The 26,400-nt window shown below is 47.0% G+C and overlaps 1 protein-coding gene across 3 annotated transcripts in view; it reads right to left on the bottom strand.

The window, feature by feature from the left end:
- CUX2 (cut like homeobox 2) overlaps nucleotides 1–26,400 on the bottom strand; it is a 277,883-nt gene that overhangs the window by 82,397 nt on the left and 169,086 nt on the right. For all 3 annotated transcript variants that reach the window (XM_059876039.1, NM_001192597.3, XM_059876040.1), the window contains exons 2-3: nucleotides 21,977–22,087; nucleotides 18,328–18,375 (exon numbers count right to left, since the gene is read on the bottom strand). In XM_059876039.1, the coding sequence (XP_059732022.1) occupies nucleotides 18,328–18,375; nucleotides 21,977–22,087 (159 nt within the window). The remainder of the gene's footprint in view (nucleotides 1–18,327; nucleotides 18,376–21,976; nucleotides 22,088–26,400) is intronic.

Below are 26,400 nucleotides of genomic sequence, written 5' to 3'. Positions count from 1 at the left end.
AACTGATGCTCTATACCTGAAACCAAGATAATATTATATATCAAATATATCTCAGTTAAAAAAAGAAGTGTGTTAAAAATTTTTGGATGATACTGTGGTTATGTTTATAAAGAGATTCCTTATTTTTTAGACATATAGACTAAAATGGCTTCCAGGTGGCTCAGTGGTAAAGAATCTGCCTGCAATGCAGGAGATGTGGGTTTGACCACTGGGTCAGGAAGATTCCCTAGAGAAGGAAATGGCTGCTGCTGCTGCTAAGTCACTTCAGTCGTGTCCGACTCTGTGTGACCCCAGAGATGGCAGCCCATCAGGCTCCCCCATCCCTGGGATTCTCCAGGCAAGAACACTGGAGTGGGTTGCCATTTCCTTCTCCAGTGCATGAAAGTGAAAAGTGAAAGTGAAGTCCCTCAGACGTGTCTGACTCCTAGCCTACCAGGCTCCTCCGTCCATGGGATTTGCCAGGCAAGAGTACTGGAGTGGCAATGGCACTCCAATGCCTTCAGAGAAGGCAATGGCAACCGACACCAATATTCTTGCCTGGAAAATCTCATGCACAAAGGAGCCTGGTGGACTACAGCCCGTGGGGCTATAAGAGAGTTGGACATGACTTAGAGACTAAACAACAACACACACAAAAATATTTATAGGTGAAATGATACAATGACTTGGGTTTGCTTCAGAATAATCCAGGGGTGCAAAAAGGAAGTGGCTATGCGTGAACAGTCATTGAAACTGGATCACATGGCTCATTATTTTATTTTCTTTAACTTTCACATATTTGAATTTGTCCATAATAAAAAGAATAGAGGAGGAAAGGAGGAAGGAAGAACAAATGAAAGAAATGACTGTTGGAAGATACCCATCTTCTAAGTCAAATTCGACCACTCAAAATTTATAGGTTTGATCTTGCCTTTTCTGTAAAGGGCCAGAGAGTAAATATTTTTGGCTACGTGGACCATAGGGTCTATCATCTCTATTCAACTCTGTCCTTGTAGAGTGAAAGCAGCCACAGACAGTGTGTGGCTGGGTGCCAATAAAACTTTATTTACAAAAACAGGAAGGGAGTGGATTTGACCCAGGGGCTATACTTTGCAAATCCCTGGTCTAGAAGGGTATCAACTGGGTTCAGTTCTATGACTTACTTGCTGTTATGACTCAGGATCAGTCACCTAAACCTTTCTGAGTTTTTTCCTCTGTAAAATGGGGATAACAATAGTAACTATATCAGACCAGGATTAGGCCAGATAAAGAATAGAGCTGGGTCCATGTCAAAGTGAGCAGGTCCTCAAACAGTAGGTTGTTACTGATTTATCGTATCCTGCTAGAATGATTTGTTCACTACTTAGAACAGCATGTGGCATGTAGTAGAAGCCAAACAAACATCTGTTGAAATGATTCTGTTTGTCCCCATCAAGAGAAGAAAACATGGATGGAAGAACACGGTCTTCTTACTACTTTTCAAAATGTCAGGGTCTCCCCACTTTATACCTTGAAAGGGGAACAATTATAACAGAGGCATCTAAGTCGTACTTCACACTATGAGTCAGTTCCTGAGAACTCCCTAAAAGTTTGTTCAGCTAAGTATGCTTAAGCATCAGAAACATTCAGGGTGACAGCTTAATTCCAAGGGATGGTCCAGGGAAGTTGGCCATCCCAAGCTCTGACGATCACAGAAGCAGCAGACTGCTCTATCTAGCCCTCAAGGGTTTGGCCAAAGACTGAAACATGGGTTGGGTAAACTTCACTGATAAACTTCACTTGAAGGCTCCACGGAGGAGCTGAGCCAATGTGGCAAGTCTTCAGGCAGTCTTGGTTGCCATCTTTTTTGGATCGAGAATACTCTTAGCCACTGGAACTTGACTTACTGGTTTTGATTCTCTTTTCACAGAGAACGTGTAGCCTAACATAAGGTCTTGGCGCCGGCAAGTCTTGTGGGAGAATGAAACAAGATGGGGCCAGAGCCTGGCTTCAATGAGCAAAAACTGGAGACAATCCATTCTCAGCAGCATGAATTTCTTTATCTTGACCTCTGGGCCAAATACAGACGATGGGGCTGGTTGAGATCTGTACACCTTTGCAGCTTTCTAAATCCTGAGGTAGATACAGATGGTGTCAACCCTCTCTGTAAGAATCACTCTTCCAGGAGCAAAATTCCAAATGTCTGCAGGAACCTAGCAATAACTCCAGGATGTGAAGCGGCCAATTGAAAAGGTTAGATGAGAGGGAGAATCAGGGCTGTGTGAATGGACAAATGATAAGAAGCGGAATTAGGTGGCGAGTCAGTCACCTTCTTTCTTTCTGAGATCGGCCTTAGCAGCTGATGTTTGCAGACATCTTCCTGTCCATGGCTGATGCACCAGGGGCAGACACTGGGCTAGGCCACTCATCTTTGTTATCCTAAAAGTTTAAATCTGAGACTGGCTGATTTTTATTTGTCTAGGTGGTAATTAGCTCCAGTGACAGCAGGGTGAAAGCGGGGACTGAGATAGCTGTCACAGGCAGGCACTTCCATCTACCATGTGTGAGAAAGCTGGCCCGGAGAGAGGGCAGAACAAGGACTCTCACCCCTTGTAGAAGCACCCTCTTTGCTTCTGAGCTGTTCTGGTTCCTTGTCCCACCCTCTGGAAGCCCAGCTGTGCTTCCTCCAGCTTCTCATGTGGTCTCAGCAGAGTGCTGTGTTCATGAGCTTGGGTTTGAATCTCAATCCTACCACTAGTGGTGGGAGCTTCGGCAACACACCTTATCTTGATGAGCCTTAGTTTCTTCATATACCAAAACTTCTCTCACAAGACAGAGGATTAAATGACATAACTGTGCATCTGGCAGACAACAGATACCCCATTAATATCAGATAGTTAGTATTATAATAAATGTTTCTCACGTAGGCTAACTTGGGTGGATTTTTATCTCTTGTACCCCAAGGTCTTCTCTTAAGATGGAACTCCAGTTGTCCTCGACACGGATGCCTCTCACTTGGAGGCTCAGGGCGGGTCTCCTTTCTTGCCCCACCAAGGCCAGAGACAGAACCCAGACTGAGACAGAACACAGGCAGAGATGCTGTGTTGCTCACAACACCTGGGCAGCCCTGGCAGCTGCTATACCCTCACCCTACTCATTGCAAAAGCAACAGGCGAGGCAAACAGATGGCTTTTTTCCTCCCCCAAGATGGAAAAGGAAAAAAAAAAAAAAGGAAAGGGGATGAACAGATATGCACTGGCTAGAAGATCAAAGAGAAATAGGCATTTTCACTGATAAACTTCACTTGAACGCCATCCCTGTGCCCAGGGATGTGATCATCCCAGGGCAGGATCGGGCTGGGACCAGCTTGCTGTTGCCTATTGATGTATCATTAATTTCTTTTTGTTTCCCGCTCCGGTGTACACCCGACTCAAGGTGAGAGAACGCAACTGGGCTGCGACTTCTCAGATTGATAGATTGCGTTTCTGTGCTGGGTCCGTTTCATGCTTGGTGACTTTGCAGCAAAGCAATTATCACTGTGGAATGCATAATGGCCTAATTAATAACTAATGTCAGGTTGGCCTCTGAGCCATGATTATACCTTAGCAAGCCAACTTTTTTTTTCTTTTAAACATTCCGAGAGAAAAATATTATTATAATTGACTGGTTATATTGCCAAAGTGTCCCTACCCTGTGGACATGGGGCGTTGTAGGAAGCACATAAAGCCTGGAAGAAAGAGAGGTGTTCTGCCGCCAATTGGCTGCGTGGCCTTGCTTGGCATCTGAGTATCTTTGGGCTAGAACATCTGCATCTGTAAACAGAGCCACATTTCTGGAATTGAGTGGGATTCTTGGAGCCTGGGGCAAAGTAGCTCTTGTTCACTACTGGATGCCCAGGGTCTGCCACACAGTAGGTGCTTAATAAATAACGATCGAGGGTAAGGACTCTGAACCCGGACTGCCTGGGTTCAAATCTTGTCTTTGCCCCTTACTGGCTGTGTGACGTTGGGCAAGTTATCCAACCTTTCTGTGCCTCATTCTTCCCACTTGTAAAATATTGCTAAAACAACATTTACCTTATAGGATGGTCACAGGGAATAATAAATTGATATCTGTAAAGTGCTTAGAATGCTGGGGTTGAGCCAAGGCCTCCCTGGCTCCTAGAGGTTACCAACAAACCAACAGGGCTTGTCTTCAAGAAACCACTTCTGCCTCTGACTCTTCTGCTAACAATGTCAACCCCACTGACCCCTGGAGCCCGATACCCAGGCCTTCTATCCCCCTCGGCCACCTGAAGGCCAGACCCCCACATCCAGACTCTTTTTTTAAATTTTATTATTATTATTATTATTTTTACTTTACAATATTGTATTGGTTTTGCCGTACATCAACATGCATCCACCACGGGTGTACACATGTTCCCCATCCCATCCAAACTCTTTTGAACCAGCCTTCTCTTTGCCACACCTCTGCTTCTGCCTCAAGTCAGGACACCATTATTGCCACGGGTCTCAAGTGTTCCAGACCCTGACTTCCAAGTTGACCCTCTTCTACCCCACCCACCTCCAGACAGATCTTTCTAGAAAAGCCTCCTGATTAGGCTGTCCTCATACATCAAGAGAATCCATGTCACCTCATCTACCCACAAGACAAACTACAGACTTAACACGGGGCACTCGAAGCCCCCCTGCCCGGCCCAGCTGTGTTTCTTTGCTTCTTCCTCTCCCTTACCTCCCTACGTATCGTAGCTCCAGAAGCATGGCACAGCTCACCAAACAGTCACTGGCAAATAACTATTCATTTTAAGAATAACTATTCATTTACACACTCCCTTCTGTGTGTAACGCACTGAGCTAATAAACACTCCAAACATGACCATCTCATTTAATCCTCACAATAAGCCTATATACTAGGTACCATTTTATTGAGGAAACAGAGTCAGAAAGAAGGGAAGTGACCTAAGATCACATCCAGCCAGTGTTCAAACTGGGGCTCAAACCCAGGTCTGCCGGACGCCAAGACAACTTGCGCTCTTACCCCCACACTTTGTTCTCTGTGTTTCATCCTGTCTGAGTCTTCCTAACCTGAGCTGGGATTTCACCTCCTGGAAGGCTTCCCTGATTGCTTGCCGATAAAGTAATCACTTTCTTCTTGGCACACGTGGGACATTTTGCTCTAACTCCGCATTTGCTTTTTTTCTTAGTTGACTGCGGACGGGGGCTCCCAATGGGTGGCTTGGCCTCCTTGTTGGACAAAGCTCATTTCTTCTGTTAGCCAGGCCACCATAGAGATATATATAGTAGGAGCTTTGTAACACCTACCAGATCATTAAAAGTTCTTCCCTGCCCTTGCTTTGCTGCTTCCTGGACTTGACAGATTCCTTGAAATTCATTTCCTACTCTTTTGTCCAAAATGTACGCACCCTACTGTTTTCCTGACCCCATCCCACCCTCCAATAGCTACTGAGGTAGTTACTTCACCCATTAGGGAGTCCACAGTGCGGGACACAGGGTTATGTACTCACCTCGCCCTGTTTTTTCTTTTCTTTTTAACACCTTCTTGGGCACACGTTAGACTCTATTTCCAGCTTCCCTTGAAATTGGACATGGCCTTATAAATGAGTGCTGGTCAAGGAAGTGTGGGTAAAAACGATGTGGCCACTTCCAGGTCTGGCCCTTGAGAACTTTCCCCGTGTATTGTGTAAGTGAAGGGGACTCTGGAATGCAGTGAAGGCAGAGGCGGAAGACAGGAGATACCTGGATCCCTGAATGGCTGTGTGCAGCAGAGCCCCTTTGGTCATTAACCAGCACTAGACTGTGATGTGACTGAGAAATAATCTCTTGCTATGTGTGGTGTCGTTGTCACAGGAATGAACCACTGTGGCTACTGCAGACACAATGGGTTTGAATCCTGCCTCGTCTACTTCTCAGCTATTTGATCTGTGTCTCCGCTTGAGTTTCAGTTTTCCTTAGGATTCTCCAGATATATCCCCAAACATCCCAGATGTCAGATCACCAGCCTCGAGTATGGTACCATGCAGGTGCTCAAGAAATGGAAACCCCGCCCACCCTCTGACCCCACCTTTGTGTCTCAGTCCCTGAATTTCAGGGTGGGGCCTCTGCTTAGTTCCAGGACATAGGATTTGGCTGATCCATGAATATTTGGCTTTATGTTTTAATTAAGTGTTGTTATTTTGTAGTTGTGCTGAGAAGAATTGTATTAGAGGGCAGGAGTTTATAAACCTCAAGAAGGAACTAAATAAGAGACTTTTGTCTGTCACACTGTGGGGTCTAAGGCCAGGACAAAGGAAGATGGAGGGGATTTAGGAGGTGAGGTGGTCTTTGAGGGTGGGGAGGCAGTTGGGGCCAGTGTACCAGGGTAAGCCTGGCTCAAAGTGATGCTGCACTTGGCAGGGTAGATGGGGGTTGGGTAGAAGCCAGGGCACAGGTGAGGGCCTTAGGGACTCTGGCCACCTCTCCCGGGCTTTCAGCCCTGAAATTGTCACTTCCCTTCTCCCTCAGGGCATTAGCACGCACTGCTCCTTTTACATGGCATGCCATTCCACCCCTCCTGTGGCTAGAATGTTCTGCTTCATGCTTTAGTTCATAGTCATTTCCTCCTGGAAGTCCTCCCGGACATCCCAGGATGCTCTCATAACCCCATGGAGCTTGTGTCACAGCCCTGCTATAGACGATAATTATACATTTACTTGCTGTGCGAGGGCCTGAAGTACATCTGTCTTCTCTCAGAAGGTCAGCTCTGGAAAGGAATGGACTGTCTTATTTGCTCCTGTGCCTAGAATAAGTACTCTGTATATACTGACGGAGTAACTGAATGAATGAATAATAATTTTCTCCCACTCCCTGTAAACCTAAAAGCAGGAGCCAGCAGACTTTTGTAAAGGGCCAGATAATAAATAGCTTTGGCTTTGCAGGCCATACAGATTGCTGTAATGACTCAGCTCTGCAGCTGTGGTGGGAAAGCAGCCATGGACAATACATGAATGAATGGGCATGGCTGTGTTCCAATAAAGCTTTATAAAAACAGGCTTTGGCTTGAGGGCCAGAGTTAGCTGACCCCTGTCCTAAAGCTTGCCGTTTGTCTCTCTGTTTTCACTTGCACGTCTAGTGGTGTGCTGGGGCTTACCTCTAGCAGCTTGCCAAAGCCGATTGTTAAATTTTCTGGACTTATACAAGCTGGACTTTTACAAACATGGCCCTAATTAAAAATTTAAATCATATAAATCTACAATTATAATACATAAATTACATTTAAAATGATGATACTACAATCTGGATGAATCTTGATGACACTCTGAGTGAAGTAAGCCAGTCACAAAAAGACAAATACTGGATGATTCCACTTCTATCGAGTACCTGGAGCAGTCAGATTCACAGAGACGGGAAGTTTAAAATTGTGGCTGCCAGGGGCAGGGAATGCGGAGCTACTGTTGAATGGGAACAGAGTTTCAGCTTGGGAAGATGAAAAAAGTTCTGGAGATAGATAGTGGTGATGGTTGTAGAACAGTGTGAATGTACTTAATATCACTGAACTGATGAGTTAAAGATGGGTAAGGTGGTAATAAATGTTATGTGTATTTTAACACAAAAGATTTGAAGAAAAGAGGGAATACATATTCAGAACTCATCACTTCCTAATTATATGGTGATATATTACTACTCTTGGGGCTCTGAGGTTATGCACAGCTATTATGTCTGTGGTGGAAACGCTACCTGAGATGCTACTGAATATCTCTTCCCAACTCCATGTTGCCAGCCTGAAATTGTTCCTGGAGGGAGTATTTACACCACGGAAGTCAGGACTCTACATTTACCAACACACGACTGGTTATTTCCATGTATCCGTCTCCTCCACTAGATGGTGAGCTTCTAGGGCAGATCAGATCAGATCAGATCAGTCGCTCAGTCGTGTCTGACTCTTTGCGACCCCATGAATCGCAGCACGTCAGGCCTCCCTGTCCATCACCAACTCCCAGAGTTCACTCAGACTCACGTCCATTGAGTCAGTGATGCCATCCAGCCATCTCATCCTCTGTCGTCCCCTTCTCCTCCTGCCCCCAATCCCTCCCAGCATCAGAGTCTTTTCCAATGAGTCAACTCTTCACATGAGGTGGCCAAAGTACTGGAGTTTCAGCTTTAGTATCATTCCTTCCAAAGAAATCCCATGGCTGATCTCCTTCAGAATGGACTGGTTGGATCTCCTTGCAGTCCAAGGGACTCTCAAGAGTCTTCTCCAACACCACAGTTCAAAAGCATCAATTCTTCGGCACTCAGCCTTCTTCACAGTCCAACTCTCACATCCATACATGACCACAGGAAAAACCATAGCCTTGACTAGATGAAACTTTGTTGGCAAAGTAATGTCTCTGCTTTTGAATATGCTATCTAGGTTGGTCATAACTTTCCTTCCAAGGAGTAAGCGTCTTTTAATTTCATGGCTGCAGTCACCATCTGCAGTGATTTTGGAGCCCAGAAAAATAAAGTCTGACACTGTTTCCACTGTTCCCCCATCTATTTCCCATGAAGTGATGGGACCGGATGCCATGATCTTCATTTTCTGAATGTTGAGCTTTAAGCCAACTTTTTCACTCTCCACTTTCACTTTCATCAGGAGGCTTTTTAGTTCCTCTTCACTTTCTGCCCTAAGGGTGATGTAGGGCAAGAGCATCTCAAATATTAGAATCACCAGCAGAAGCTTTTAAAATCCTGATGTCCAAGCCTCACACCAGACAGAATGCCAGCCACTGTGGGGAGGGACCCAGGTCTCAATATTTTTTAAAGTCCTCAGGAGATTTCAATGGGCAGTTTGAGCATCTCAAACTTTAATGAGCACATGAATCACAAATCACCAAATTATTGAGGCTTTTTTTGTTTTTGAAATATAGTTGACTTACAAGGGGACCTTGTTAAACTGCGAATTCTGACTCCGGGGATCTGGGAGGTGGGGTGGGGGGGCCAATGAAACTCCATTTCTACCACACTTCCAGATGATGCGGATGCTGCTGGCCCCATGCTCTGAATAACAAAGGGTTAAAGGATGAAATTCACATGAAATTCAATCATAACAGTGATCGTTGCTGACCCTGAGGAGCGTGTGTCTGGCTGTTTCATTCAGCTGTGCGGGCCCTGGGGACAGCAGGGGTATCTACAGCTGCTCATAGCCTCATCCCTGGAGCCTGGAACTCACCCTGGTATACAGCAGGTGCAGAATAAATGTCTGCAAGACTGAAGGTCTCAGTCGAACTCAAAGGGAAGCAGGGGTGGGCATGATGTGTACTCTAGGGCTCTGGCTGCAGGGGAAGGCATACTAACTCTAAAGCATGATGCAACGCTCCTGATTCTGGGAGGTTTATGCCACACAAAACCATTTAAGCTCTCTACTTGCACGAATCCTCCCAGCCTACCTGTGTGGCAGGGGCAGTTGCCATTCCCAGTTCACAGCCAAGGAAACCGAGGTTCACTGAGACCATTGGTCAAGGAGAGAGCTGTGATTGGAACCCAGGTCTGTGCGGATCGAAGCTTCTGTCATTTCTGCTCCATATTACAGGAGCCAGAAGAATGATCTGTGCTCACCTCTTAGCTTCAGTGCTTAGCACAGTTCTTGGCACACAATGGAGCTCACCTGTCAATATTTCCTGAGCACGTGAGTCAGTGATGTTCACCACTTTAGCCCTTGAATACCATGCCTGGCACACAGCAGGTGTTCAAGAAACATCTACTGAACGGATGTCCGAGTGACCACAGGAATGGGCACTCATGCCCCGAGGGGACGTGCTGGCCGCTGCAGAAGCATCGCTCTGCCTGCCGCTGGCACCCGGCAGACACAAGCGCTAAGAGATGCTCGGCTGACAACACCACTAGATGGATGCGAGCCCGGCGGCCTCATCTCCCCACCGACTGGCCCCGCATGGCCTTCCATAATGCAGTCCATTAAAAGGCTTGTAAATTTTCATACACGAAAGCCTACCATGGCATCAGCACAGACTAATTGTTGTTAAATGTGCGGGAATGTTACCGCCATGCCGCTGAAGCGATCACTCTTCCCAGCTCGGCCCAGACGCCGGCCCATTCCTCTGCAGGCGGAAAGCTTACAACGTTCGCACAAGGCCAAAAAGCAATTCGTGTCAAAAAGATCAATAATATAAAAATAAAGCATGAGAATTCTAGTTAAAGGGAATGTCATATAAATATGTGGCTCACGTCCATGATTCCAAGATTAAAAAAATCAATCAATATCGTTCTTAAGATGATGTTATTTCTAATGAGAAATACCCGGAACAACTGCAAATAACTGCTTAACTGGGGGGAAAAAGCATTAATAATTTACTTTATAAGGCATATGATACTGAATGAAAGAGGATTGCTGCTGGTTCTTAATTTGGTTGTAATATGGTGTGACAGGTTCAACGATGCTTTGGTGGGTTCTTAATATTAAATTCAGAAGGATGTTCAGCTCGTTATAAGTTTTACCCCAAGCTGGGCAGGGCGAAGCCAGAGGGGCCAGACCAGGTTATGGAGCCAAGAAAAATGTGCATCGTCAAAGTTATTATGTCACCAGAGAAAGGGGTGGGGAGTGGGTGTGCACACACATGCATGTGAGCTGGGAACAGGAAGGGTGGACGGAAATCCTTCTCACTGAATCTTGCAAGTGACACCCTGTTTATTGAGCACTTGCTATATGCCAAGTCCTGGGCTGGGTACGCAGACTTGGGTTTGAATCCAGCTCTCTGCAATGGGCTGGGCTTCCCTGGTGGATTGTGCCTGGAAAAAACTCAGCAAAGACATATCTAAAAGGCACAGATCTGGCTGAAAAAAGAGGTCTCTTTTCTAACCCCTAACTACCTGTAAGTGTCCAATTCAGAGCCTCAGTGTAGGACTGATCAATTCTACAAAAATCTATAGAGTGTTCTCAGCTCCTTCTGTACCCACGAAGCTCCCTGAGGAGATCCACTCAGTCCTACAAGCTGAGGTCTGTGTCTTCCACCCTCTGCTCTGCTGGTGAAGAGCTGTGTGAGCTGGGGCAAGCAGCTTAACCTCTCTGAACTGCAGCATCTCACCTGTCAGAGGGGATGACACCAGTGGTGCCTCCCTTGCTATATTGCTGAGACGTGGTGAGGCATGGCTCAATGCACGGGGAGTTTTGCTGGCTAGTATCCCAGCCTGAGTCACCACCCACCATCATGTGCCGGGTGCTGAGCCTCACTTCCCTTACCTGAGAACGGGCGAGAGCAGATGCTTCCTCGTGGGGCTTGGGGAGAAGTGGGAGGAATAAATTCAGCGCATCAGCTGGGAGTGCTGACTAATGTCCAAAAGAGCACTCACTATGTGCTGGGCTTTGTTCTTGGAACTTTTCAAGGGTCAACTCATTTAACCCTCACATCGACCCTATGAGGTAGGTATTATTATTATCTCCATTTAAAAGCCAAGGAAGTTGAGGCCCAGAGAGGTTAAGTGGCCTGCCCAGGATCACACAGCGGGCAAACAGATGGGTTAGGATACAAGCCTGTGCCAATCTAGCTCCAAACTCACACTTGTTCCCACTGCTTATCTTTCCTGCTGGGTCCCGCCGGTCAGTGAGGCCGCTTCTCCCTGGCTTTGCTGGCTGGTCAGGACTGTATGTGTCTAACGTCTGTGTGGCCCCAAGGGGGCCCCACTCACAAAGAGATGGCATGCTGGTGCTGGGAGCGACAGAGAAAGGGTTACCTCAGGAGTAAGAGAATCATGACATCAAAGACAGCTGAAATAGCAAACAATGTTAAAAGGCAAAAGGCAAAAAAAAAAAAAAAGATCTCGTAATTAAATTTCAACTCAAAGGGAAGGGCAAGAGTCCTGCAGGCAAATGCAGAACAGGAGGGGAGCACAGGCACCAAGTTAGGACACGGAGTGCAGGGCTGGGTTGGGGGCTCAGGGCCGAGCCTGTCTCAGGCGATCTGAACTGTGAGGACGTGCGCTCCAGGCCCCACTTAGGCAGCTCAGCTTCAGGAACAGGGACTGGGGACCTCGTGCTGGTCAGAACCCCTTCCCCACCCACATCTGCCTGTGAGGGCGTAGCAGGGCGTCCTCAGAGTCTGGGGCTGGGACAGAAGGTGGGGGAGGCCGATGATGACTTCCGGTTCTGGGCACAGGACGGGGGCAGAGAGCAGGAGCTTGGGCAGGCGGTGTGGGGGCTCAGGTGGGGTATGCAAGGCATATAGTCTCCTCCTCTCTCCCATTTTTGAGAGGCCAGCCCTACCCCCACCATGCGGAGGTGATCAGGAGGCTGAGGGATCCTGTTACAACCGGAGTCACAGCCGGGCCCTCCTCTGCTCTAAAGCCTCCTGTGGCTCCCACTCAGGCAGAGTCACAGCCAAGGAGCCCCGGGGCCCTGAACGATGAGACACCCACAAACATGACTTCTGTTACGCAGCATCCTGGGTGAGTGTGGGGAGCCGTGCTGGGAAAGATGGGAGTCCAAGCCTGACTAGGGGTTGGGGTCAACCAGGGAGAGCTTCCTCACTCTTGGGAGGATCTGATACTTGAAAGGAGTTAATTGGGTCAGGAGACAGTACTGGGAAAACATTCCAGGTAAGAGAATAGCAGACACGTCGCCTGAGGTGGGAATAAGCCAGGCTGTCTACTGGCTCAGGTGAGAGGCTGGGAGAGGCCAGATGGCCAGGGGTTTCTGCCCTGAGTGCCTTCTCCAGCCCATACCACCCTCCTGAGCCTGAAGTCATGTCCACCTCGGGTCTCATCCTATCTCAGGTACTAAATGGATGTCAGTCGTCTCCCCGGAACCTCATCTATAAAGTGGAGCTAATCACAGAACCTTCCCTTAACAGAAATATCATGAAGAACACACAAAATAATCAATAGAGTGTGTACCACACGGTGGACGTGCAATCCAAGTCACGTCAGCAGACTCCTCCAGCAAAGGCAAGGCCCTGCTTCAGGGCCAAGCCTGGCTCCTGACTGACTACAAGAGTAAGCAACTGAGTCTCAGCGATGTTCACATCAGAGGCCACGCAGCAGACATCCTGGCCTCTCTCTCCTCTGGTGTCCTGTTGGTCCAACCTGGGTCTGATCAATCACTAGCATCCTGGCAGGTGGATATGGGCAAAAGAAGGAACTTCCAGTCCTCTGCCCACTTGAAAGTGAGGGAACTCCCCTTGGTAGACTGTGTTTGGCACCTCTGGCTACACGAGACCTGTGGGAAAGGGTCTGGAATGCCTCAGAACACAGGAGACTATGACTTGTTACATCTCTGACCAGGGTGGCACCCTGAAACCCACACGCATCAGCTGTCCAAGTGCAATCACCCCATTTTAGAGAAGGCACAGTAAAGGGTAACTCACTCAACGAAGGGTATATATATTTATTTGTTGACTGAATCATCCACTCATCCAACCACCACCCATCCACCCAGGATAGGAGTGCCAGGTTGGTGGGCATCATGCCATGCTTTGCCACCTAACCACCCACAGGGAAGGCAGCAAGGCCTCCTCTTTTGCTTTCTTGCAAATTCCTATCTCAACATAACCCTTCTGCTCCTCCACAGACAGAACTTGAACTGCGTCTGCTCTGGACTTCCTTTAGCCAGTGGGGTTTGCCTTGTAGATGCGCCCCAATTCCACGGGAAGAAATACAAAGGAGAAGAGACAAAAGCTCAGAACTGCTGACACTTCCACCTGGAGGGCAATGCTAGGCTCAAAACTGAGGAGGCTGCGTGCTGCCTGTGTGCCCTGGCTTCTGCCTTGGGATGCCCTCGGGCATCGGGAGGGCAGAAAGCAGTGCTCTGCATGGAGGTGGTGATCTAAGGACCTGGTGCTGGGGGAGAATGAGAAGGCTAAAATCTGGCAAAGGCTGAAGGAGAGGGGCTGGGGGTGGAGGTACAGAAGAAAATGGAGAAGAAGGTGGAAGAAAAGAAGAGGAGAGAGGGAGATGAGAGTTGAGGATCAGTGGGGAGGGAAGAATTGGCACTCTGAATCCGGGCGTTCTGATTATCTACTGTTGTGTAACCACCCACCCCCAAATGCAAAGGGCTCATAACAACTTCTTATCTTCATGGTCCTGGGGGTTGACCGGGCTCAGTGGGGTGGTTCTTTCTTGTCATCTCTCAGGCAGTCATGGCAAGATGGCAGCTGATGGCCAGCATGGTTCCTTGATTCGCGTCTGGTGCCTTGGTGTCCCTGGCCCCTCTCTCTACCATGTGAAGACTCATCCCTCAGGGGCTCTCCACGCAGGCTGGCTTCTCGCCACAGGGAGCCTCCGGGTGGTCACATTTCTTACAGGAAGGCTGGGCTGGAGGAGGCAGGAGGTAGAAGCCCCAGGCCGGCTGAGGCCTCTGTTGTTGCAGGTCACGTCTATCGGTTCAAGTGGAAACTACTCTAAAGGCCCATATGCAGAGGATGGAGACACAGGCTCCGCCTCCTGACGGGGGAACGCCAGGATACAGCACAGACGTGCAGCCACTGTGGGGACGGTGTGAACCTGAAGTTCAGCAAACGAAGGGGATCTCTAGGCGGGATGTGACCCCTACATGCTGGTTCAGTCACAGGCACTGACCTCCTAGGGACATTATAAATATTTGTTGAGTGGGCCTTGGAGGCGCCAAGGAGAAGGGTGGCCCTTCAAGTTCTGGCACAAACACTTGCCCAACTCCCTGTTCCGTCTCTTGGTAGGTGGCGTCTCGACTCTCTCACCAAGCTCCTAAAAGGCGGTCACGCCACAAGAGCTCCCTCTGATCCTGAGAGGACAGGGAGACAACATCCTCAGGCCCGAGCAACCAGACACACACCACAGTGAGAGCAAACGACTTGCTGGCCACTTGACAGTGAACCTCACTGAACCTCATGCAATCCTAACAGCTGTCCCCACGTAGCAGGGAACAGTGGCTCAGAGATATGAAGTCACTGGCCAAAGTCACACAAGCAGTGTCGGGTGGGACTCAGACCCTGGGTGTCTGACCACTACTCTCTCGCTTCCCACGGGGGTCAGAGGCTGTCTCTGCCTCTTTGGTTTCCAAACTGCTGTGTTTCAATCAGGCCCAGGTGAACAAGTCTGTTCTACCTCGATGGAAGGGGTTTTCCACCATGCAGGCCACATCTCCTTCATGGGGGAAGAGGAAGGAAGCAGGGGAAAAAAAAAACCTCTCACAGCAGTGGCCTTGCCATCTTCTGGCTGGGCCACTGCACAAACGCCTTAGCAAAGTTTCACCTCTGATTTAGCATAACAAAACTTTTAATTTAGATGTTTTCGTCTCTCTCTCCAAGTAAAAATAAGTTTAAAATAATGACTGTAATAAATGAAGGTAATTAATTGTAGTTTGTTCCTTTACTGTCTAGTCAGCTTAATTTTACCTTTTCAACTAATAATGAGAAAATAATTTTTGTGCTCGGAGGGTTAATGATATGTAACTGCGAGAACTGCTAATTGCATGTTGCAATCCATCCATCAACAACCCCATCTGTGCGACTTGATTATGTTTGCTAAATTATTGCTTTGAATTATCTTTCATAAAGCAACTTTTGTAATTAGCGGGGCTTTCGTCTTGCTCTTTTCTCTGCGCACAAGGATATTCAAACTTTGGCCATTTCAAGCTGTCTCCATTAAGCCACCTTCTCTGGCTGTCTTTGTTTCCCTGAGCAGGGGGAATCAAGACTGTCCTTTAAGCAATCAAGGCGGAGAGGGAAAGCTTCCTCAATTCACAGCAGGGCAAATTCACTTCCTCTCCGCCTCCCTCCCACCACCAGCACGGTGGGGGGAAAAAAAAAAGAAAGAAAAAGAAAATAAGACCCCTGCATACATAGTATGAAAAGATAAAAGGATGCCTGTATTCTGTATACACCAGGGCTGGTGGAGTGAAATTAAGGAATGAACTTGAACGTGTTATATTTCAACAAGAGGCCCGCACTTGGGGAGAAGGAATGACGGGTACGATATTCAGCCTTGGCGTTTTATGGGTTAGTTTATGTGACTCTGGAAGGTGTTCGCCTCAGGGAATATTCCTGGGAGGTGATTAATGCCCACTTGGGAATCTGCAGCTCTGAGCCCAGAGCCTGGTGGATTGCGAGAGGGAAGCGGCATAAAGGATGAACCCTCATTAAAAAAATTAAAATGAAAATCAAATTTGGATTATAAACGGCCTGTGTGTGTGCAGTTTGTTCTGGACGAAGAAGATGCTTTTTATTAACACCTTTCTTTGCCAGCGCTTCTCCCCTGAGGCACTGGGAGGGACATGGCGGCCGCGATGGATTAGTCAATAGATCATGAAGAAAGCAGGGGTTTCGGGAATAAAACTCCAGACAAATGTAGTCTCTTTTTGGTACATTAAAGGGACGATGGAAAACCCTTTTAAAAAAATTAACGAAGTTCTTTGAAGATTGCCAGCTATTAAAATGGTGTCTATTCCACATGCCACATGGATTTGGAAATGAGAATTCAGCTTTGTCTCTTCTGGCCGCCCTAAGACTCTCTCCTCCGGCACTTACTGAGCACCAACTGTGTGCTGGACACCATGTCAACTTCCTCCACCCTGCTCAGTTCTCAGAAGCCCTCCTGTTAGTCGCCTTTATCGAAGGAGGAAAACTGCAGCTCAGAGAGGTTAAGAAATTTCCCCCAGGCCACACAACTAGCCTAAGATTCAAGCCAGGCCCATCTGAGTCTGATTCACATGTACTTTCCACTATACTACACTTGGGTCTTCTCTGACCACTGCCGAAATCTAATGTCTAACTCTTACTCCCATCGAAAGATAACCTAAGTCATGCTGGCTTCCTCTAGGGACAGAAAACCCCCTTCTTTTGGATAAAAAGCCTTGAACACCTAGTTAGGAAAGAGGCAGATTCTAAGCCAGGCATAGTGGAGGCCAAAGAAACCTATGTTGAAGGTGACTGATAACAGAAATAAAATACTAAGGCTTTTAACACACAAAGTAATGTTCTGAACACTCTGTGAGTATTAACTTTGTTCTTCATTCACAACCCTATGGAATAGGTATAATTATTATCCAATTTTGTAGAGTGTGACACAGAGGCACAGAGACACAAGTAACTTGTGCATAGAGGCACAAGCAACCTGCTTAAGGTCAAACAGCTAGAAACTGGTAGAAGCAGGATTCAAATCTAGGTTGACTCCAGAGTCTGTGCTCTTCACTCCTGAGAAGCTCTTGATGCATCAGGAATTACATTAAATTCTTTCCTTTCATTGTATTTCACCTAATCCTCAGAACAACATGAAAAGATCTGTAGCGCTTTTATTTTCCTTTAACAGATAGGGAAACTGAGGCTCTAAGTGGTTAAGAGAAGCTTTGCCATGCCAACCCAAGCAAGGGGAATGGCCGAGAAAGTAATGCTCTACATGAAACACTCAACGCCTGTCTTGGGGCTGGACCAAAGAAAGGATCAGCTGCCCGAGAGTGCTTATGTGCTGAATGCTTCTCACGGGACCGTGAGCTGGCAGATGGGGACCTTTTTTATAAAAAAAAAAAAACAAAACACAAAGCCATGACAACACATTCCTAACATTATTGGTCTTCTTTCTGGGTTTTTTCCACCCTCTTCTAGCTCAGGCACCTCACAACCAAATGAATCAATACCGGATGGCCCTATAAATAAATAAGCACATCAGTCAACTCAGTAATAAAATGAAAGGATGAAAAATATGGAAATCAGCGACGTTTGTATAAATCCAGTTATTGTTTACTTTAATATTGCCTTATGTGCTTACTCGGTTCTGAAGAGACAGATTTAAAGTAATGTGGCACTTGGCGGATGATAGACTTAAAAATGCATCTCCGCTGGCGAGTGCTTAAGGGCCAATCCTTTCAGCGTCCTGCCTGAATCCAGGGGAAGACTGAGAAGAGCCCCCTTAAGACAGAATGTTGGAGAAATGGCCCTGCTCTTCCACTCCCCTGACTCAATGTAACTCCATTCTTCTCCTTGCCAACCTCCTGTGCCAGCCAGACAAGTGGACATTCTCGGAATCCTGGTCACCAAGTCAAGCAAAGAGGAGACACGGGGGAGGTCCAGCTCCATCCCAGGGCTCCAGAAAAGCCAGAGAAACAACTGGCTGAGGACAGCTCAGCTGCTGCCAAAGGAACGAGGGCCCGATGGGCAGGAAAGAATGTGAAAGCAGTAAATTTTATATACTCCGAGGGTGGGTGGTAGAGAGGATGTCAGAGCAGGTGGCAATCCCACCAAGCGGAAACAGAGCACCCTTTCTTATCATACTACGGCTGATCTGGAGGGCATGGGCAGTCTACAATGGGGGCAGGGAAGTTTCTCTGCTGCTGGAAACCTCTGACAACCCCAGGTGGGATAGGAGAGACAGCCGGGGGGTATTTTCGTGACATGCCACAGGCCTTGGGTCTTACCTCAGCTTGGAAGCTTTTTAATACAGGAGCCACCATCTCTCTGATTTCCTGTAAAAGAGATGAGCGAAGAGTTCACTGTGGTGTCAAGTAGCCCCTGCCTGTAGCTCACTGTTGTCCCCCAAATCAGCAAGTGTGTCTCATGGGACTTGCGCTCCATGAGATTTCATAGGAGTTCCTCATATATACGCCTACAGACAGACCCAAACACACACAAAGGGGCCCGGCCAGGTCTGATCGGAACACATCAAGCACAACATCAAGCTTCTTCCCTGCAGGACCCTTGGGAGCCTTTTACACGGTGCACACTGGGAATTTCTGGAAGAGGGAGAGGAAGTAGCATTTCCCAAGTGGATCTGATCACGGAATGCTGTTTTATGCAAAGTACCTCATGCGATTGGTGGCTCATCATGGGTCATTCTTTGGAGCTGGGGCTGGAGAGGCTCCATGCCCTGGGTCATGTTACCAACATCCCTTCAAGAAAACCTCTGCTCTCCAGGCGCTGCTCGGGAGATGTCTCTGGAGGTTGCCAATTCTGCTTTCCCACTCAGTTGCCCTCTCTAGCAAAAACTACATTTGGCATTTTAGCAACAGCGCCCTGTACTGTCACCCCTTCCTCACCAGAAGATGGGGTTTCTGGGGGCTTGGTGGGGTCACCTGTCATGGGACCCAGCTCAGAAGAAGGGCTCTGTAAATGTTTGTTAACTTTATGCCACCGGGCTATCTTCAGAAGGGAGCCTCTTATTTTGGGACCCTAATTTCATGCCTTCCTCAAGGGCCTTTGAGGTTCCCACCCCCAAGGATGCCCCTGGTGGACTCCCATGAGTTCTCTCCAGCGTGCAAGAGGAAGGTCTTTTAGAACCGAGGCTCCCAAGAACTTGACTATAAATGCTCCAGTTTTCTCTGAGACCCACTGGTGACTCCTCTAAGCATGGTCATCTATGGTCCACAAGAAAGCCCTGTGGGAGGAGAACCTGAGGGGGGCTCGAGAGAATGGAGAGGGAGCGGGTAGCAGAGAAAAGCAGGAAAGGGAAGGATGCACCAGATACGTGTGTCAGGTGAAGAATAAATCCCTCAACTGTGAAATAGGATGGTGTTGCTTCTGGAAACAACCCTTCTTCTGGGTCCTGGGAACGTGTCCTCACTGTTCTGGGACCCGCCCCCCCAGGGCTTCTCAGAGCCACTGACTACTGATGTGTGCTGGGGATCTACAGGAGAGATGTGGGGAGTGCGTGTGAACCTAGGGAATTTATTTGATCAGAAGGAACTGTGAGTGCAGGGGCTGAGCTTGGAGAAGGAAACTTCTGTAGACCCAGGTTGCGGGTTGTAAACTCAAATGCCCACAGAGGCTGGAGGAAGAAGACAGGAGGGAGGCAGACTGGGCGGCCTGTGGCAAATCTCAGGAGGACACAGCGCCTTTGTAAGGGGGTGGCAGCTGCTCGGCTGTTTCTGATGACTGCTGCGTAGGGGTGGAGCCTCTGTGTGGCCAGCTCTACCAAATGGTCTCAAAAGAGATTGGAAATCCAAATTTTGGGGTGAAATCAGAGATGCTAAATGTTGGTAATATACTGTAAAATTGGAGAGACTTTTACAGACCAAATAAAACACATCAACAGAAAACCTCTGGTCTGGGTTTCAGGAAACATAAGTATTGGAAGGGGTTTATCTCCTCTGAATTTACAGAAAGGGACACAGGAGCTCTGAGAGGGGCTGACTGTTGAAGGTTCCAAAGCAAGTGAGTGGCACAGTTGGAATTACAATGCAGGTCAACAGATTCTCCAAACAGGCTCTGTTCACAAACCCCCGCTCATATGAATTTAGGGGATTCAAATATGAGAACCGTGGTGAGGTCGGTGGGACTTTGGATCAGTGCCAACTCTTTCTAGACGCCCACCACCCTTTCTGTCTGCTTAACCCCTGGGGGAAACCAAGCCCAGGCACCAGCAGGAGGTGAGCTGGGTACCAGCCAGATGATGTTCTTAAATAAAGTCTTGGCATGACTCTCCCCCATCAAGAGAGACTAGTTCCAAAAATGAGAATTTTCAGAGGCGCGACTATAATAGGAATGGAAACTTATTCCTCCTAATTACATAATTGCATAATTATGCAGTATTAAAATTATGTAAGCTGAACTCAGAGGCTTAAAACCTGGCCTGGATTTCCCTTATCACCTGGGGGCTCCCACGTGGCCTGGGGGAAGGAGGTCTAAATGGTGGACTGTGGAGATTTGTGGCCATTTCATCTCTGCTTCCCAGAGACTGGACTCAGAGACAAAGCTTCTGGTTCTCTCACTCTGGGCAGAAAAACTGGTTTAAAGACCAAGCTGTTCTTTGTTCTAAGAGGGGAAGGAAGGATGCTCAGAATCTCCCCATGCCTTCTTAGCTCCCAGGACTCAACTTGGTCTTTCTAAAGCTGTAACATGGGAGACACGCAGATCTGAGATTCCCACCCCTTCTCCAAGTGCACTCTCTCTCAGCTCTCAAACCTGATTCCCCCCAGACTTGCTCCAGGGACAAGTCCTAACTAGAACCTATTTCCCACTCTTGCCTTGAAGAACCAAAGATATTGGTTCTTCAATATCTGTCATGTGAGGAGGATTTCACAGCAAAGAGACCGACCCCCCTGAGTTTATGTTGCCTGATTTCTGGGTAGCCTGCTTCTTCTCCATCTTTCCATGGCCCCCTCCTCCATCAGCAAGATGACAACAGGACTCCTAGGTGATTCCAACAGGCAGAATGGAATCAACATGTCTAAGTCTAACATTAATACCTTTGGAATGGCAGACCCTGTTTGGTTCTCCTCCAAGATCCAGGCCACCTGAGTGGGCAGAGAGCTGAGTGGGCTGAGACAGAGAACTCCACCCTCTGCTGACCACAGAGAGGCACGGCTGGCTTTGGGAATGGGCCAGGTATCTGTTTCCCGTTTTCATGGCTCTGACATGTCACATCCCTGCCAACATTATATGGAGTCAGAAGGTTTTCTTCTTCCATCATTAAAAAAAAAAAAAAAATTGAGGAGCAACAGGGGGCCTGATAGAAGAGGAAAAAAAAATTCACACATTCACCCCTGTGAAGAAAGAAACGTGTCCATTCTTGTCTTTTCCCCTGCGGGACTCTTACAGTGTGGGGGCTGGGCATTAACTGGACCTCCCTCATAGCAGCTGAGAAAGACAACGCTGGTGGCTGGAGTTGCAAAGGAAGGGGTGAAGAATGAGGCACATTTATGGGGGATGCGTGCCACTTTCAGACTTGGGAGGTTAAGGGAAGGGCTGGAGAGGGTGACAGTCTACAGCCACCATCTTCCAGACGCCAAGGGGAAAGCAAAACAAAATCAGGAACTCGAGACAAATTGTCTTTGCTGTCAAGGCCAAGCATCTGACTTGGACGCTAATGTGGGGAGAAAATGGATGTTGTACAGAGCCCTCAAAAACAATGACTTCCATGGAGAAGCGTCTTGTTCTTACTCTAGACAGCACCGCTGAGTGCCACTATATGAAGAAACGCGGAGACGTTGGGGGTTGTAATTTTTCTTTGTGGCTAATTAGCTTCTTTTCTTGTTAGTCACTTATGTCTATAGTTTTCAAAATATAGTTTGAACGGAGAAAAATCTGCATTCCTACTGAGTTAATTCTATAACAGCAACTATACTGTACCTCAGGTACATTTTTCTTAAATTCCCGGCGGAGTTCAATTAAATGTTTATGAGAATGTTCACTCTCCTCCTGCCGTGCAGACAGCTCGGAAGCGACGGAATTAAGCTCCTTCTGGAACAATAAAAAAAAAAAAAGGAGAGAGAGAAAAGAAAAAGATTTTTTTTTCCTCCTTTTCCTTTTTAATCATTGTACAAAACAGCATTCCAAACAAGTTTTCTTAACTTACAAAAAAGCTGAGAAAAGACAGGATATTGACTCCTGGCACAAATGAATAATTTACGAAACTGGGGATGCAACCGAAAAAAATCCAGGACAGCTTTTTTGCTTGTCAGAAGTCAGGCCAGATCAATACTCTCCTATAAAGTTGGGTGGAGTTGTTTTTTTTCATTTCTTCCTTACGCCTCTGCCCCACCTCTTAAATTTCCAAGGGAGTGATGGCATAAGCTTGTCAGTAACTGTAGAAAACATCTCCAAACCGTGTCAAAATAGTAAAGTGCGGCATATTGTATGGGCATATTATAGTGTAAGAAAGTGCTGTCGACAGCTTTCATATATCAGAGGTGGGAACTGTTCCAACTATGACTTACTCACACTTAAGGGTTCATAAATACGCCTTTTAAGATATAGATGGCTTTTTAATTTCAGTAGATTTTGGAAAAATGAAGGTGCCAATAAGAAGCAAGATGACCTTTTGTGTATCCTGCAGTAAATCATTTAAGGTTCACTTCAAGTATAAGAAATATTTCATTGAAGACTGCTGGATTCAGAGCAAAGGATTGGAAGCAGCCTTGCCTGCTTATGTGCAATGAAGGTTTCAGACCAGGTTTTTACAGGATGCACCAAGGAGGGAGAAAAAGAGTGAGGCATGGAAGTGGGGGACGCTCCGGCTCACACATGACAGACAATGTCTGCTGGTCATACATGTATATTTGATCACCCCTCTCGCAGCTTTCTTCACTTTAACGGTGGCAGTTTCACAAGGGGAGTACAATTCACCATGAGTTGTCATGGATTTCATTTGCATAATTCAAGAAACGCTCTGTTTATGTGGTCTGCTGCTTTCTTGCACCATCCCGAGATGGGCTTTTTTCTGGACCATAACTCGAGGAGCATTTCTGTATATATATCACCCGATTATATTTGCAGCAATCAAGCCCCATAATTTCCTAAATCCGGTGATGCAATAAATTTCTGCAATCAGATTTATTAAAAACACACATGCAGATGCGAGAGTGTATTTCGAGGGTGAACTCTTTAATCTAACATATGTATGACGAGGCCTGATACCGTGTTGAAAGACCCCATTTGTCATCGCTAATACGCATTCATCTTGCACACACAATGAAACACTTTTACCATTAGATAATGAAATAAAAGTACTATTAACCCGCTGCAAATCCTTTTCCGTCTAAGAGACAAAATGCATGGTAATTGTCTTATATCATGTCTGAGAGTCGGTAAATCTGCTCAATAGCAGTTCACCATAGCACCATAAACCTCATACCCACTGGAGGCTGGAGCATCTACCCTAAACCCAGAATAAGTACCTCTGCCTATGAAGCTTTTGGGAGAAATCAGCGAAGGACTTTCTATTTCTGGAGAAATGTCTAACTTCTTTGGAGAATCATGAGACTAGAAGGGAGACTGCTAAGTCACTTCAGTCGTGTCCGAATCTGTGCGACCCCATAGACGGCAGCCCACCAGGCTCCCCCGTCCCTGGGATTCTCCAGGCAAGAACACTGGAGTGGGTTGCCATTTCCTTCTCCAATGCATGAAAGTGCAAAGTGAAAGTGAAATCGCTCAGTCATGTCCGACTCTTAGTGACCCCATGGACTGCAGCCTACCAGCGTCCTCCATCCATGGGATTTTCCAGGCAAGAGTACTGGAGTGGGGTGCCATTGCCTTCTCCAGAAGGGAGAAGGTCCAGGCAAAAAAAAAAAAAAAAGTCATTAAAATAGAGGGGCAAGAGACTTGGAAGTGTGGTGCTCTCCAAGGTTCTGAAATCAACTCTATGCCAGAGCGCTGGGTGCACCAACTCCAAGGTACAGGGACTTCTAGTCCAAACGTCCCAATGAATTATTGAGCCAGGTAAGGGGCAAGGTGTCATGGGAGAGGAGAGAGAGAAGACAGCAACAATTTCTGACAGTCTACCAAGTGATAGAGAAAATAAGGAGATTTCTGGTTTATCATCATTTAAAAATAACTGCAGTTTCCAATGAAGAAACCATGTGACTGTGACCAAAATATCAAATGACTAGGGAAAGATCTGTGTTTGCAGCAATAAGACTGATCAAAAGTAGACAAAACCCAACTAGGTGGTGCAGCCAGGTGGATAGACCCTCATTTGGCAGGAGGGAAGGAACCAGAATGTCATGGTCAACTGGAGTTGTGGCAGGATGCTCACAGTTTTCCTTAGTTTTTCTCATCTGTCTTGAAGATAAAGGTGTGATTTTTACATTGCTACAGGACAAACAGGACTGAGACTTGGGTTAACATCACAATTTAGAATGATGATATATCTGATACAATGTTCTTATCTCTGGGATACTAACTCTCCCAGCATCCCAGTACCTCATGGGGGTTGATCTTTGACTCCTTATTTAAAACATCAAACCCAGGTTCCAAAAGGAAATCTCAGAGCAGGATAAGTCCAACTGTCTGATGTGCTGTACCAGACAAGGACGCCGTACAAGTGCACTAGCTCCCTCCGCCCTAACCGCCCAGGCTGTCAGTGTGTACGAAACTGTCTGCTGCATCCATTCTGTAGACAGAGCGGAGTGAGACTGGATGTGGAACATCAGTAGGCCTCCAACTCCAGCCCCAGGCAAGCCCAGCTCTTGGTGTCTTTGCTGTTCATCCCTAGAGGAGCAGATGATGTGTCTGATGTCCACGTTCTTCGCAACATTGTCTTACATCTATGTTCATCTTTCAACCCTGAATTCTTGCCGCTTTTCTATGGTAAGTACACTAACAACAACAACAGTAGTAAATAATCATCGTGCTTTGTGCTAAGTCGCTTCAGTTGTGTCCAACTCTTGGCAACCTGATGGACCGTAGCCCACCAGGCTCCTCTGTCCATGGGATTTTCCCAGGCAAGAATCCTGGAGAGGGTTGCCATGCCCTCCTCCAGAGGATTTTCCCAACCCAGGGTTCAAACTCACGTCTCTTATGTCTCCTGCCACTAGCGTCACCTGGGAAGCCCAAATAAATAATCATAACCATCACTTACTAGGTCGTTACACATACCAGGCATCACGCTAAAGCTCCTTATATACATCATCTCATGCGGTGGACACACTAACATTTTGTAAGTTGATTCAAGCAAGGACTAAGAAACAAATTATAGTCCTAATAATTCAGGTGTGAATTATCTCCTTGGTGGATTATAAAGGCAAAATTAAAATGTCCTGCTCTTCACTGGGCTTCTGTTCCTTCCTCACTAGCTGGAGGATGTTCAGGGAGCTGTTTTTAAATGTTATAAACATGTAAAGCATCAAGCACATTACTAACTGTTCAACAAGTGTTGGTTGATATTAAACTTAGATAAACTGAGAGCTCAGAGAACAATACCCTAGATCAGTGATTCTACGAGTTCTGGATTTCACAGGTTGGTAAAAATCTCACACCCCTTGTTGTTCTTGTCAAGTCGTGTCTGATTCTTTGCGACCCCACGGACTGCATCATGCCAGGCCACCCTGCCCCTCACCAACTCCTGGAGTTTGCCCAAGTTCATGTCCACTGAATTGGTGATGCCATCCAATCACCTCATCCTCTGTCATCCTCTTCTCCTTGTGCCTTCAATCTTTCCCAGCATCACACCCCTGCCCCCAAATAAAAAGATGACACAGTATTGCCAAGTTTCACTCTAACAGGCAAAGAAAATAAAAAAACCACTCCATCCCACCCTAAAAGACAAGACTACTTAAACATTAACAAAACAAGACGGCCAATGATAGAATTGATAAGTCTTTTAAAATAAATGTATTTAAATTAAAAAAAGCTCAAAGGCCTGTATTTATTTGAAGGAATATAAAAACTCTCATAAACATAAACCAGCACCCATCTGAAGTTGAGTTTTAGAAATAAGTGTCTGAACTCCCAGGCACATACACAGCTTGCAGGGCCTCTTTGATGACCAAGCAGAACTTGGGATCCTCTGCCACCCGGCTCCCAGCCCCCAGCCCTAGGGGAGCCATGATTAACACAGCCCCAGACTTTGGGCCAGGCCCAGGCGGGGAGAAGACTCATCTGATTAACCGGCCATCAGCAGCAGACAGACAGCCCGGAGCCCGGCGCAGACCATTCAAATAATGATCATCATAAACAGCCCATTTGCAACTAAAAAGAAATAATTTTAATGAGCTTGGAGCAGATGATAGATGCAGCTGAGGCTCGGGCCAGTGTGCAGAAAGAAAGGAAGCCGG

Source organism: Bos taurus, chromosome 17, assembly GCF_002263795.3.
Source record: "Bos taurus isolate L1 Dominette 01449 registration number 42190680 breed Hereford chromosome 17, ARS-UCD2.0, whole genome shotgun sequence".
NCBI lineage: Eukaryota > Metazoa > Chordata > Mammalia > Artiodactyla > Bovidae > Bos > Bos taurus.
Note: the sequence above shows the minus strand (reverse complement) of the source record. Positions and strands in the feature narration are given on the sequence as shown.